This window comes from Temnothorax nylanderi, unplaced genomic scaffold (assembly GCF_030848795.1).
Source record: "Temnothorax nylanderi isolate EJ_2023f unplaced genomic scaffold, tnyl_v1.0 TNYL_tig0814_pilon, whole genome shotgun sequence".
NCBI lineage: Eukaryota > Metazoa > Arthropoda > Insecta > Hymenoptera > Formicidae > Temnothorax > Temnothorax nylanderi.
This window is the reverse complement of record NW_027249876.1, coordinates 35,037-50,669: the sequence shown is the minus strand read 5'-3', so window position 1 is coordinate 50,669 and position 15,633 is coordinate 35,037. Positions and strand designations below refer to the sequence as shown.

The window sequence follows — 15,633 nt, the reverse complement described above, 5'->3', positions numbered from 1 at the left end:
CTTCTCCGACATCACATACAGGTGTATGAAACGTAGACTCACATTTTTTCGCTATTTGAGATAGTTGACGTCCTTCCATCAGACTATATTTTGCCTTTTTACGACGTTGCCACATCTCTCTCACAAACGGATTTAACGGACTTTCGGGATATAAACGTTTAATCTTCTTCTGGCGACTTTTAATCGGAACTTTTATCATTGCTTCGGCAATTAGGCTACATTTGTAGTTCTTCATTTTATTAATGAACCGACCAATCTTTAAATTTACTTGTCCTTGTAAAATTTCGTTCTTTACTACATTGAAGTAACTTTCTACATACGCATTACTTAATCTGGCGACGTTAGGTACAATTTGTGACAATAAAATACTCGACCACATTGGCACAAATGGCATCAGTTTGTACGTAACATACTCCGCAATTTCGGGATTGTAATATTTATTGGTGATGTCATCACTTCTTTGAATCCTCTCTTTTAAATGTACATATTTATAATTATATCTTCTAAAAAAGGGAGATGCGCTGAAGATTCTTCCTTCATTCTTCTCATTTATTAGTACATTTTCATGTTCAAAATCTTGATTTCCGGTTTCTTCTTCCTCTTCTCCGTCTTCTTCAAAATCTGTTTCGTTAAATACTCTACTTTTTGTACGAAGTTGATTTAGTCGTATTATACTTAACTGAGACTTTTCTTCCTTAGGTGTTAACAGGATTGTAATAAATTCTTCAAATATTTCATCCAAAAGTAAAAGTTGTGTGCTCATTAACATTACCGCTACGCACTCGCGTCTTACCTACCGAGTATTAGAGATATAAATCGGTAATGGTAACTGCAGCTGAAGACGCGACGAAAATTTGAAATACTACAGGAATACTCGTCAATTGTTTTTACTAGAAACTAACAGTGGAGGCCTTCCCGGTGGGCAGCCTGTGGATCGCGCAATCAGTTGTTTCTTCTACTGATGTGGTATTCTCGGTTGTGGCTCGTACATGTTTGCTTGAATAAATCTGAGACATAATTGATTTTTAAGGTCAATTATAAGGGATAAGCATTCACCATGCCTCAGGAATGGAAAATTTCGGAACATACGATCAGCGTTATTGCTAAAGCAATATGCCAAAGTGTATCATATACTTCAGATATCAAATTTTACGGAAGAGGCGAAGGATCTCTATGTTATATGGTAAAAGATTTTGTTTGTATGCGTATATAGATATCAGTCATTAGATACTCGATTGTATCACCGGTGTCAGATTTTCTTATGACGTATATATTTAATGAGCAACGTGTAATATATGTAATATGTGTGAAAAATATAAAATCTTATCCAAGCTATCTTTAAATGATTGAAATTCAAAGTCAATTGTATTAAATATTTTAAATAATTTATGAATGTTTCGTTTGCAGATTTCAAAAATATTAAAAAAGAAATGTGATAATAAAAATAAATTGCTATATGCACGTCTATGGGAAAAAAACGTGCACAACTTGCAAGACATCGTACGTAACACGTTGAAAGAAAAAATTAATGGAAGCATTTCGTGTAAACCAGAGGAGTCTGCAATGGTAACTTCAGCTGAAGTCGTGAACAGTGAAGATAATCCAGTAAAATCAAATAAAGAGGATGAAGATAATCCAGTTAAATCAAATAAAGAGGATGAAGATAATGCAGTTATATTAAATGAAGAGGATGAAGATAATGCAGTTATATTAAATGAAGAGGATGAAGATGGACAAAGCAGTAATATAAGCATTGAAATTATTGAAACGCCTAAGAGGTCAGGCATAACGAAGAAAAATGTACTGCTCTTTTCTGAAAACAATTCTGATAACGACGTGGATAGCGATACGTTTGAATCACCCAGTAGCGAAAGTGACGAATGTAATTCAAACGTTCTCTCTCCTGTAAAGTCACCATTGATAAAGCAAAAGTATTGTGTTGATCACGGTGAAATTGAAGTAAACACACGTGATTTAAAGCACGATGATTCTAGTATTAACAAAGAAAATGTACGTGCTGAAATATGCAAATTCATGTTGCATACGCTAAAATTTCCATGTCCCTTAGCATTTTTTGGTGGAATACGAAAAAATTTCGATTCCTACGTAACTTATGCGCGATGTCGGTATAACAGTCATCCTATATCGTTCAGATTTGCTCTTGTAAAACTAGATGAAGGGATATGTACATTTTTTATCTCCAGTACAAAATGCGAAGAAATAAAACATGAAGAACCAACAATTTTTTGTACTTTAAGAGGAAACGCCCGGAAGATTGTAAAGGAACAACTGCAGTACATTCCTCCAAGAACAATGCAGCGCGAAATTGCAAAGCAGACCAATCCGGAACTTGCTCAAGAGGGACACATGCAGGATTTGAGACTGTTATCCACATATCAAAAAGCCAAATCAGAACATAATTGCCGAAATGATTGTGTACTGAACTCAAGTGATTTGTCTGATTTATTTCAACAATGGGTAGAAGATTCGCGTTATAAGGATCCGTATATACGATATGTTGGTCTACCTTTATATGCTATTATGTTTTCACAGGAACAATTAGATATTATAGATATAGATATTAATATAAATGTTTTTATCCCAATGGATTTTGGAAATTTCTTTTGTATGTATGATGATACACGTTTCATGAAATGTGCGCAACATGTGTGCACGATTAAAAGTGTTTCTTCAATCGGAGTCCCTTTATCCAAACTGGAGTACACACGTTCCAAATATTCTATGATGTCACATCTATTCCATTCATTCATAAGGGAGTTTATTAATGCCCAACTCCAATCTACCACTACAACTTTAAAAAGTGGCCATTTCCTTCGGTTTACTTCGGCAAACTGTCGATACCTTTTTAATAATGTGCTTATCGATGGAATGTCATGCTCAGACGTAATCATTTCAGCAATAGGTATTATTGATTCACCCTTTTTCACAACTATGGCGTAATACATAATCCTTTTGCAATAAATATTATATGGTTTACGAACTACCGATCCCGTCGCGTCGAAATGAGCTACACTGTCATTAATATCTATAATATCTAATTGTTCCTGTGAAAACATAATAGCATATAAAGGTAGACCAACATATCGTATATACGGATCCTTATAACGCGAATCTTCTACCCATTGTTGAAATAAATCAGACAAATCACTTGAGTTCAGTACACAATCATTTCGGCAATTATGTTCTGATTTGGCTTTTTGATATGTGGATAACAGTCTCAAATCCTGCATGTGTCCCTCTTGAGCAAGTTCCGGATTGGTCTGCTTTGCAATTTCGCGCTGCATTGTTCTTGGAGGAATGTACTGCAGTTGTTCCTTTACAATCTTCCGGGCGTTTCCTCTTAAAGTACAAAAAATTGTTGGTTCTTCATGTTTTATTTCTTCGCATTTTGTACTGGAGATAAAAAATGTACATATCCCTTCATCTAGTTTTACAAGAGCAAATCTGAACGATATAGGATGACTGTTATACCGACATCGCGCATAAGTTACGTAGGAATCGAAATTTTTTCGTATTCCACCAAAAAATGCTAAGGGACATGGAAATTTTAGCGTATGCAACATGAATTTGCATATTTCAGCACGTACATTTTCTTTGTTAATACTAGAATCATCGTGCTTTAAATCACGTGTGTTTACTTCAATTTCACCGTGATCAACACAATACTTTTGCTTTATCAATGGTGACTTTACAGGAGAGAGAACGTTTGAATTACATTCGTCACTTTCGCTACTGGGTGATTCAAACGTATCGCTATCCACGTCGTTATCAGAATTGTTTTCAGAAAAGAGCAGTACATTTTTCTTCGTTATGCCTGACCTCTTAGGCGTTTCAATAATTTCAATGCTTATATTACTGCTTTGTCCATCTTCATCCTCTTCATTTAATATAACTGCATTATCTTCATCCTCTTCATTTAATATAACTGCATTATCTTCATCCTCTTTATTTGATTTAACTGGATTATCTTCATCCTCTTTATTTGATTTTACTGGATTATCTTCACTGTTCACGACTTCAGCTGAAGTTACCATTGCAGACTCCTCTGGTTTACACGAAATGCTTCCATTAATTTTTTCTTTCAACGTGTTACGTACGATGTCTTGCAAGTTGTGCACGTTTTTTTCCCATAGACGTGCATATAGCAATTTATTTTTATTATCACATTTCTTTTTTAATATTTTTGAAATCTGCAAACGAAACATTCATAAATTATTTAAAATATTTAATACAATTGACTTTGAATTTCAATCATTTAAAGATAGCTTGGATAAGATTTTATATTTTTCACACATATTACATATATTACACGTTGCTCATTAAATATATACGTCATAAGAAAATCTGACACCGGTGATACAATCGAGTATCTAATGACTGATATCTATATACGCATACAAACAAAATCTTTTACCATATAACATAGAGATCCTTCGCCTCTTCCGTAAAATTTGATATCTGAAGTATATGATACACTTTGGCATATTGCTTTAGCAATAACGCTGATCGTATGTTCCGAAATTTTCCATTCCTGAGGCATGGTGAATGCTTATCCCTTATAATTGACCTTAAAAATCAATTATGTCTCAGATTTATTCAAGCAAACATGTACGAGCCACAACCGAGAATACCACATCAGTAGAAGAAACAACTGATTGCGCGATCCACAGGCTGCCCACCGGGAAGGCCTCCACTGTTAGTTTCTAGTAAAAACAATTGACGAGTATTCCTGTAGTATTTCAAATTTTCGTCGCGTCTTCAGCTGCAGTTACCATTACCGATTTATATCTCTAATACTCGGTAGGTAAGACGCGAGTGCGTAGCGGTAATGTTAATGAGCACACAACTTTTACTTTTGGATGAAATATTTGAAGAATTTATTACAATCCTGTTAACACCTAAGGAAGAAAAGTCTCAGTTAAGTATAATACGACTAAATCAACTTCGTACAAAAAGTAGAGTATTTAACGAAACAGATTTTGAAGAAGACGGAGAAGAGGAAGAAGAAACCGGAAATCAAGATTTTGAACATGAAAATGTACTAATAAATGAGAAGAATGAAGGAAGAATCTTCAGCGCATCTCCCTTTTTTAGAAGATATAATTATAAATATGTACATTTAAAAGAGAGGATTCAAAGAAGTGATGACATCACCAATAAATATTACAATCCCGAAATTGCGGAGTATGTTACGTACAAACTGATGCCATTTGTGCCAATGTGGTCGAGTATTTTATTGTCACAAATTGTACCTAACGTCGCCAGATTAAGTAATGCGTATGTAGAAAGTTACTTCAATGTAGTAAAGAACGAAATTTTACAAGGACAAGTAAATTTAAAGATTGGTCGGTTCATTAATAAAATGAAGAACTACAAATGTAGCCTAATTGCCGAAGCAATGATAAAAGTTCCGATTAAAAGTCGCCAGAAGAAGATTAAACGTTTATATCCCGAAAGTCCGTTAAATCCGTTTGTGAGAGAGATGTGGCAACGTCGTAAAAAGGCAAAATATAGTCTGATGGAAGGACGTCAACTATCTCAAATAGCGAAAAAATGTGAGTCTACGTTTCATACACCTGTATGTGATGTCGGAGAAGAACATAGACAAATTCTTACGCAGCAAAGTAGCAGCTCAACGCACAATCGTGCTTTGAATAATGGTTTATTTCCAGACATCGAATATTATATGCAAGACACAGAATGTAATATAACTGTTGGTCGTTATTTCGCAGACAGGAGTATGGCAATACTATCGGATAAGGAATTTTATTTATTTTCAGAACAGTTCAGAACGTTGAATCCAGGACGATGGATTGATGGAACAATCATAGATTGCTTTGTTGTTTCCCAAATAAATCACTGGAAAAATATTGTATATGTGCCAACAGATCATACTTCCTATATATTAGGCGATTATTGCGATAGGAAACCACATGAAAATTGGCTAATGTATAATATAATAGAGAAAGTTCACGGGAAGATGTTATTACCATATCTATATCGATCGCACTGGAGATTATTGGTAATCGACATTGACGAAAGAACCATTATCGTACTGGATCCTTATAAATATGGTAAAGATGACAAAAGAGCGGAAGAATCATTCAAGAGATTCTTAGAAGCTTGTCCCAAAACCTCCTTGAACACACTCCAAAATATTAACTTCAAGCGAAAGAAAATGTTTAACAATCGTCCGTTCCAAAAAGCTAGGGATGGAACTAACTGCGGAGTGTACATTTTGCATTACATAAAATGCATTGGCGAAGGTCAAGATTTTGGTACATCGTTAGAACCGACAATTGTTCGAAAAGAAATTGCGGAAACTTTGTTAAATACGTCATCTGACATGAAAGAGAGATGCCTGTTTTGCTTTAATATTAAGAAAAGAGATCTAGTAATGTGCAATTTATGTAGGCGTTGGGCACACCCACAATGCATTGGGAAAACAGGTAAACAAAAAAGCATAGAAGAATGGGCAGATCCTAATGTAACATACATCTGCAATTTATGTAAATTAAGCATCAGAACTGGATGACGAATAAAGAATAACTTACAACAAATATCATGAATAAATATCCTGCAATTTTTATTCGTCCTATATACGCCTAAACAAGTAAATAATGTAAAATTTTAGCGAATTTAACATTTTATTTAAAACTAAGATAACTAAATTAAAACATTCAAACAATATGTCAAGGAGCAATGAAAGCATTGCGTGGCTTTCATTGCTCCTTGACATATTGTTTGAATTTTTATTTCTTTGAATCTTATTAAATTTTTAATTTTATTTTTAATTTTTGTTCAAATTAAAACAAATCAATTACTTTTCTATGCAAATTATTGCTCAACACGTTCGTTACTACGGCTTATTTGGGGAATTCTCACCATAAATCCCAATGTACTTACATCTATGCAAATTATTGCTCAACACGTTCGTTACTACAGCTTATTTGGGGAATTCTTTCCATAGATTCCAATGTACTTACATCTATGTAATTGTATAATATAAATTAGATATAGATTGTTGGAAATCGAAAGATAAATTTTAGCTGTTACACACACACACACACACACACACGCACACACACGCACGCACACACACACACATATATATATATATATATATATATATATATATATATATATAGTAGCAAACGTGTTAAGAAGATATCAATTACTTGTTGCATAGTGTCACATATTCTTTTTTCTAGTCTGGCACATAAGAAAGTACAAACGTACTATCCTTTGGTGGTACAAAACGGTGAGAACGTCGGCAGAAATTTGTGTCGGTGTTTAGGCGCGCGCGCGCATAAACTTTGGCGAGTACGGAGGACTTCCGGTCCTTGCTTTTAATAAACAAATTTTTTCCAACTCCTAACGTTCAACGACGTATAAAAATATCGTCATTTGATGGTACAAATCACCGGAGTTGTCGGTAGGAATTCTAAATGGTGAAAATGTTTGCGCGCGTTCAGATTTCGCTGTGAACGGAGGGCTTCCGGGGCCTAATTGTTAATAAAGTATTTTTTTTCTAGTCTGGCACATACGAGAAAGTACAAACATACTGTCCTTTGATGGTACAAAACGGTGAGACGTCGGCAGAAATTTTTGTCGGTGTTTAGGCGCGCGCGCGCATAAACTTTGGCGAGTACGGAGGACTTCCGGTCCTTGCTTTTAATAAACAAAATTTTTTCCAACTCCTAACGTTCAACGACGTATAAAAATATCGTCATTTGATGGTACAAATCATCGGAGTTGTCGGTAGAAATTTTAAATGGTGACAATGTTTGCGCGCGTTCAGATTTCGCTGTGAACGGAGGGCTTCCGGGGCCTTATTGTTAATAAAGTATTTTTTTTCTAGTCTGGCACATACGAGAAAGTACAAACATACTGTCCTTTGATGGTACAAAACGGTGAGACGTCGGCAGAAATTTTTGTCGGTGTTTAGGCCCGCGCGCGCATAAACTTTGGCGAGTACGGAGGACTTCCGGTCCTTGCTTTTAATAAACAAAATTTTTTCCAACTCCTAACAGTTCAACGACGTATAAAAATATCGTCATTTGATGGTACAAATCATCGGAGTTGTCGGTAGAAATTTTAAATGGTGACAATGTTTGCGCGCGTTCAGATTTCGCTGTGAACGGAGGGCTTCCGGGACCTTATTGTTAATAAAGTATTTTTTTTTCTAGTCTGGCACATACGAGAAAGTACAAACATACTGTCCTTTGATGGTACAAAACGGTGAGACGTCGGCAGAAATTTTTGTCGGTGTTTAGGCGCGCGCGCGCATAAACTTTGGCGAGTACGGAGGACTTCCGGTCCTTGCTTTTAATAAACAAAATTTTTTCCAACTCCTAACGTTCAACGACGTATAAAAATATCGTCATTTGATGGTACAAATCACCGGAGTTGTCGGTAGGAATTCTAAATGGTGACAATGTTTGCGCGCGTTCAGATTTCGCTGTGAACGGAGGGCTTCCGGGGCCTAATTGTTAATAAAGTATTTTTTTTCTAGTCTGACACATACGAAAAAGTACAAACATGCTGTCCTTTGGTGGTACAAAACGGTGAGACGTCGGCAGAAATTTTGTCGGTGTTTAGGCGCGTGCGCGCATAAACTTTGGCGAGTACGGAGGACTTCCGGTCCTTGCTTTTAATAAACAAAATTTTTTCCAACTCCTAACGTTCAACGACGTGTAAAAATATCGTCATTTGATGGTACAAATCATCGGAGTTGTCGGTAGAAATTTTAAATGGTGACAATGTTTGCGCGCGTTCAGATTTCGCTGTGAACGGAGGGCTTCCGGGGCCTAATTGTTAATAAAGTATTTTTTTTCTAGTCTGGCACATACGAAAAAGTACAAACATACTGTCCTTTGGTGGTACAAAACGGTGAGACGTCAGCAGAAATTTTTGTCGGTGTTTAGGCGCGTGCGCGCATAAACTTTGGCGAGTACGGAGGACTTCCGGTCCTTGCTTTTAATAAACAAAATTTTTTCCAACTCCTAACGTTCAACGACGTATAAAAATATCGTCATTTGATGGTACAAATCATCGGAGTTGTCGGTAGAAATTTTAAATGGTGACAATGTTTGCGCGCGTTCAGATTTCGCTGTGAACGGAGGGCTTCCGGGGCCTTATTGTTAATAAAGTATTTTTTTTCTAGTCTGGCACATACGAGAAAGTACAAACATACTGTCCTTTGATGGTACAAAACGGTGAGACGTCGGCAGAAATTTTTGTCGGTGTTTAGGCGCGCGCGCGCATAAACTTTGGCGAGTACGGAGGACTTCCGGTCCTTGCTTTTAATAAACAAAATTTTTTCCAACTCCTAACGTTCAACGACGTATAAAAATATCGTCATTTGATGGTACAAATCATCGGAGTTGTCGGTAGAAATTTTAAATGGTGACAATGTTTGCGCGCGTTCAGATTTCGCTGTGAACGGAGGGCTTCCGGGGCCTAATTGTTAATAAAGTATTTTTTTTCTAGTCTGGCACATACGAAAAAGTACAAACATACTGTCCTTTGGTGGTACAAAACGGTGAGACGTCAGCAGAAATTTTTGTCGGTGTTTAGGCGCGTGCGCGCATAAACTTTGGCGAGTACGGAGGACTTCCGGTCCTTGCTTTTAATAAACAAAATTTTTTCCAACTCCTAACGTTCAACGACGTATAAAAATATCGTCATTTGATGGTACAAATCACCGGAATTGTCGGTAGGAATTTTAAATGGTCACAATGTTTGCGCGCGTTCAGTCTTCGCGGTTAACGGAGGACTTCCGGGGCCTAATTGTTAATAAAGTATTTTTTTCTTAACTTGCAACATTCCAGGAATTTTAAATGTGGTGTAATTTCGTGGTACAAAACTCTGATATTTCTGTTGAATAATTTGAGATTTTAATATTTGTAATTTTTCGCATTTTCTTTGTTTATTTATATTAATATTGTCACTTTTAACCCAGTTTTATTGTTTTTTGCATATTTTTGTTTTTTTACTTCGGTTAAATTTCGAAAAAAATTATTTTTAATTTTCGCTCAATGATCGCTCCAAACTTCAACCACGTGCAAAATGAGATTTATTGTTATTTCAACTCACCCAATATTCCATCAAAATTTGAAAACTTTTGTAATTAAAGTGAATTGATTGTCTTTAATGACTGGCCTATCTCTAGCTATAAATATTTCATGTACCTTATACCTTGCATTTTTATGTAGCCAGCTCTTAGACTATAACGCGACCTAAGCCGGCGCGACCCGTCAGAGAAAAAAAGATGCAGGTATCGACCTGCCACCGTGCCCGATAACGCGCGCTCCGGGATTTGCTCGCGACAAATGTAATACGGATGTAAGCCGAAGAATTCAACAATTTTTATGTATCTTTAAACGTAAAATATCTATTTTTGGAAAAATAGATTTCTAATAGTTTTGTCAAAGATGAAAAGATGAGCGTCTCAAAATAAAATAGGGTCTTAAAGAGTTATGGGCCGTAAAAAAATAATTGCTTCGCGTGTCGTTTGAAAGTAATGATATGACTGAAATAAATCAAAAAAATATATACTTTCTTCCGAAATTAGAGACATCCAGTTATCCTAGATCCCCAACTAAGAATTAGTCAGATTCTCTCACGTGTAATCCTCTGTCATTAAAGAAACGCGATAACTCGTCCGCATACACAGGCAAGGAAGCGTACCGCAATCCCAGCCCAGGCATGCCGCTTCGCGCCCGCGGGAATAGAAAAAAAGGGCAACGTGTATTTTGTTATAGCGTCGGGTCTAACGGGACCGCTCGGAGATAATCAAAGGTGCGCGCGCGTGACGCGATGCGGTGAAGAGGCAAGAGCTGGTACCGGTTGAGAGCCGTTTCTGTGCCCGCGGTTTAGCTAGGCGAGCATAATGCGCGAGCGTATGTACATATGAACGCGCGTATGTGTGTACATATGCATGTACCAAGCGTTCAGCATAGGACAGGACAGGACAGGACAGGATGGAGTGGCGCACGGATCGTCTCGTCACGTGATGTAATACTTACGGTCTCCCGCGTGTCGTGACTATGGTCCTGCGTGCTTTGTTTCAGGGAGAGAGTTTTTAGTGGGTGCAAACCCCACATACATCGGATGCCGAGGCCCGGGATGATGCGCGAGGCATTTTCTCTCTTCCTACGGGAAACAAAAAAAAAGGGACAGGATGGAGTACTTAGTCAGTGAAAGTGGCGAGTAGCGCACCGAGTAGTCAGGCTCCGGGCGACTGCAGCCTGCAGCACTAATAGACGGAGAGCTGGCTACAGAGAAAGCAACATGCCTCGGTCCACGAAATATCTTACCTGGAAAAGGTTTGATTGCTGCCGGCAAAGCGAAAGCCCGACCGTCAGAAGGCGCGCTGGAAGCTAAGTGCGTGGGCGGGCGATCAAACGTGTAAATTTTCCGACAAAAAAAAACTGTCGATCGGCACGGCTGAAAATTTGCATAGGTATCGAGGAGTATGAGAAAAAGGAGGGAAAAAATTGTCAGAAGAGTAAGTAGAAGCTAAAGGGTTGTCAGAAGCTGCCAAAGTTGCGAAAAATCTCGGCAAATTTACATATTAAGAAGAACTTCTGACAATTTGCATTTGTATTGTTTACGTATAGAATAAACTAAGTGCAAAGTGTCAGAAGGCAAAGTGGAAGCGATTATGAGAAAATCGGGTGCAAAGTGCAAGAGCGTCTTTTGGCGCGCGGCGCAGCGCCCAGTGGACCGATCGCTTTTCTCTTGATTTTCACACCGGACATATTACATAGCACTTCTGACAATTTATCTGAATATTCATAAACGACTACAGGAATATATTATTAAAATGTCAGAAGTCAATTGACTAGATATACATTTTTATAAGAAATTTAAAAAAATAAATTTTATTTGTATAAGAAAGTACATTTTGAAAAAATCAATCGGTTTTATATTCCGTATCTTGCACACTCTCTTCAAATTCAGGGTCTTCATCGCTATCATATTCGGACTCCTCGTCATCAACTAAAAATAATAAATAGTTAAATAAATTAAATAAATCATGTATACAATCAAGAGTCGCGAATTGAAAATTACCTTCCGAATCCTCATTATCCAAAATGATATCTTTTACTGATGGTGGCAACTGTAGGCCTTCAAACCATAGAAAGTCATATTTATTTTCAGTGTATGTCCATCCTGAAGTATCGGGCTCGAATTCGATTGGATCCGATAATGTTGCATTATTCCACAAGTGTGCAATATAGTGTGCTCTTCTCATTTGCTGTAAAAGCTCGGTGTAGCAAGGTGGCAAGCAGGAAGCGTCGAAGTTTTTTAAATTTTTTTTTAAAAAAGCTTCGTCATTATTTTTAATTTTATAATTTCGGAGGAACATTTGAAATCTAACATTATCGATTTTTTTATTCGACTCATACCCGTACATGCTACAAACGAATGACTCTATTTTCGCAAAAGTATCGTCCATATCGATCGACGTATCTCCTAAGCTAGCGAATGCTTTCTGAAACTCTTCTTTTTTTGCAAGTAATTTAAATGGACGCTGTTTACCTTTCCTAAAAAATGCAGGATTATAATCGCAACCGGTAAACGCATAAAATCCCGGCAATGCTTTGCATAGATCTAATCCTAAAAGTTCGTGAAGCGCATTTACATCGATAACATGCCGACTACTGGAGACTCCACATTCAATATAAATTTTCGCTGTTATTTTATGCAAATTACCTAACATAATTACAACAATATCTGTATCCGAGCACTTGACTACAACATTACAATCTGAATTTATTTTAGACGCATGGTAAACAATTTTAGTGTCAGCCTCTTCGTGCGAAAGACAAAAAAAATCGGGATTCTGCGCTCGAACGACATTACCATTTACATTGACGCTGTACGAATAACAATGAATAAAATTTAATAAAATAGTCTTATTTCCTATAAAAGGGACTACATCATTACTTTGCCAGTGTGAAATTAGGAAAAGGACAAGAGCTTCTTTAAATTTGTCGTTCCTAAGTTCTTTGGCAAAATCGTGTGTCCTAGCTTGTTCCGGACCAGAGATGACGTACTCATGGTTACTGCCGAAACCTCCCCTCAACGAACGTTCATAATCTTTAATAGACGGCGACCAGTAGCGATCAAAAACTATATGCACACATGAAGCATTATAACTCGTAAGAATCTGTAAAATTTTTTTTGAAATGTTGCCGAACAATTGTGGTACATCTTTCATAGAGTGAATAAAAAAAAACCATCAACAATTACAACATCGATGTGGGTCGGTAAAGCCGTCATTTCGCAGAATTTTCATCATAGCCGATTTTTCTGTTTTACAAATCGTGCCATCTAAACGACATAATGAAGTAGGCATCGGAGTCATCGGGAACGAAAACATTTTTTCTATATCTGTCGCCTCTTCCATAGAGATCCCTAACATTCGACCGAATAAATCGCGTTGCATGCGAACTTCCTGTACTTTATGGTTGATTGTTATTTTTTGCCTTTTATTGCAACTTGTAAAATTAATTATTTTATTCTGCTTTATGACAGATTCAAATCAACGATCATCTTGTGAACACTCGAAAATAAATTGATCTCGCAATTCCTGTCCTTTTTTTTCAACATTTAGAAGAAAATCAGCCACAGCTTCAGGCGCGCAGCAACCAGTTTTTATATTGTATAATAAATCGTTGTTCATTTCTGCGCAATCAAAAGGATTCACATTATTTTTTAGTACATTGATAAATGCAAGTAAATTACACTAGGAAAAATGTTTTGTTGTACAAACCAAAATTTTGTTCTAACAACAAAAAAATTTGGTTAAAATATGCCCAACAAAACTATTTAGTTGCTGTAAACAAATATCTGTGTTACTTATGTTTTGTTGTTACAACGTAATACTTTTGTTATAGCAACCAAAAATATTTCGTTGCTGTTAAAAAACGACTTAACTAAACAGTTAGTTAAGACGTTTTCTCACTCCGCTACGCGGCGCATCGCCGGTATTTTTCTCGTAAGAAAGATTCGACATCGACCCTTATATCTAGGCAGCTTGATTTATATACATATAAATCATAAAAAAAATTAATATCTTTAAACAAAATATTTGATTTTAGTAATTAAAATTTTTGGTTGCAATAAAGCAATTTACATTACTAAACGCTTTTGTTTCCCATAAAAAAATTCATATAGTTAAAGATTTTTGGTTGCTACAACAAAAGTATTACGTTGTAACAACAAAACATAAGTAACACAGATAGCACCTAAACAGTTTTGTTGGGCATATTTTAACCAAATTTTTGTGTTGGAGACACTAAATTTTTTTTCCCAGTGTAGCAGAATCTTTCATGATTTGATGTTTTTCCAAACTAGATGTCGCATCCTAAATTTTTTTTAATCCACTAATATCAAACACATATGAAATTATTGTCGATCTTATGCCATGACTCCTTGCCCATCGCTGTCGAGCACTTATCGAATTAGTAAAATGCGTTATGCCCGTCAATCTTCTCGCTGCATCGGCATTCACGGTTTGCTCTAGTGTTAAATCTACTGGCGCGCGCGAGAAAGAATTGAATGTTCTTTTTATCCCAAACATCCCTCTTTTTTAATTCTTCGGCAAGTTGTGGATGCGTTTGTTCAACTTTTAACAAATTATTATGATATTTTAAGAGCCATCGTGCATAATTGTTTTGATTAAACGTAAAAAAAAAATTGCATAACTTAGGGATTATAAATTTGTACAGATCAAAATCTCCTACGCGAATGCTTCTAGTAAACATTAAATAATAATTAACAAATTCAATGTACATAACATAAAATACTGTGCTGTCTTTCCATAAATTCCATTCAGTGTGTCTTGTTTAAATTCTGAATACTTTTGAATTACTGCTACAAGCTCTCTATCGGTCAATTCATCGCTAGATAACTTTTCTGACTGCACTTTTATTAAACAATCTATTACATGTTCGGAAATAGTTATCTTATAGGTTTTAAGGAAATGTTCAATATGTAAAACTTGTAAACCTAAGGAAACCAATGGATGTAATCGTTTGCATCGATTAAAATGTTTTCCGCTTATAAAACCATTTACCGAGCCACTAGCCAACAAATTGCTTTCGACCATCATATAAGTTAATCCGCATTCGTCGATGAATTTTCCTAAAGCCTTAAAATAGGCCATCATTATGTGAAAAGCACCCATATGTATAAGATGTTCGCAAGAACTCGCGCGCTTCGTATACCTGAAACGCAGGTCAACGGCCAAACGACATTCAGAGATATTCATCTATAATCCCCTCATAAAACTTTCTCTTCGTCTATTTCATACTTTTCGAACTCGAAAATTCAGAAATTTATTTTTCACTTATATTTCAACATTTCAATATGCTTTTATTAAAGATAATAAAAATCGCAAAATGTTGTTAAGGTTACGATAAAAAATTAATTAAATTTATTAATTCTTCTCAATTGACTTCTGACATTTTAATAATAGTTCCTTTAGTCCTTTATGAATATTCAGATAAATTGTCAGAAGTGCTATGTAATATGTCCGGTGTGAAAATCAAGAGAAAAGCGATCGGTCCACTGGGCGCTGCGCCCCGCGCCGAAAGA

At 36.2% G+C, this 15,633-nt stretch overlaps 1 protein-coding gene across 1 annotated transcript; it reads right to left on the bottom strand.

Annotated features, from left to right (window-relative positions):
* Positions 1-11,895: 11,895 nt before the first annotated feature.
* LOC139785489 (uncharacterized) lies at positions 11,896-14,059 on the bottom strand. The gene is made up of 2 exons (XM_071724642.1): positions 12,100-14,059; positions 11,896-12,027 (listed from the first exon to the last, which is right to left on the bottom strand). Exons 1-2 carry the CDS (start codon positions 13,250-13,252, stop codon positions 11,942-11,944), a joined length of 1,239 nt encoding a protein of 412 aa, XP_071580743.1. The 5' UTR covers positions 13,253-14,059; the 3' UTR covers positions 11,896-11,941.
* Positions 14,060-15,633: the final 1,574 nt, after the last annotated feature.

What these genes read in the sequence shown, in the direction of transcription:
- LOC139785489 (XM_071724642.1), bottom strand. Translation starts at nt 13,252, where the DNA reads ATGAAAGATGTACCACAATTGTTCGGCAACATTTCAAAAAAAATTTTA. An exon ending in GGATAATGAGGATTCGGAAG is followed by an intron (nt 12,028 to 12,099) that starts GTAATTTTCAAT and finishes TATTATTTTTAG; the next exon opens with TTGATGACGAGGAGTCCGAA.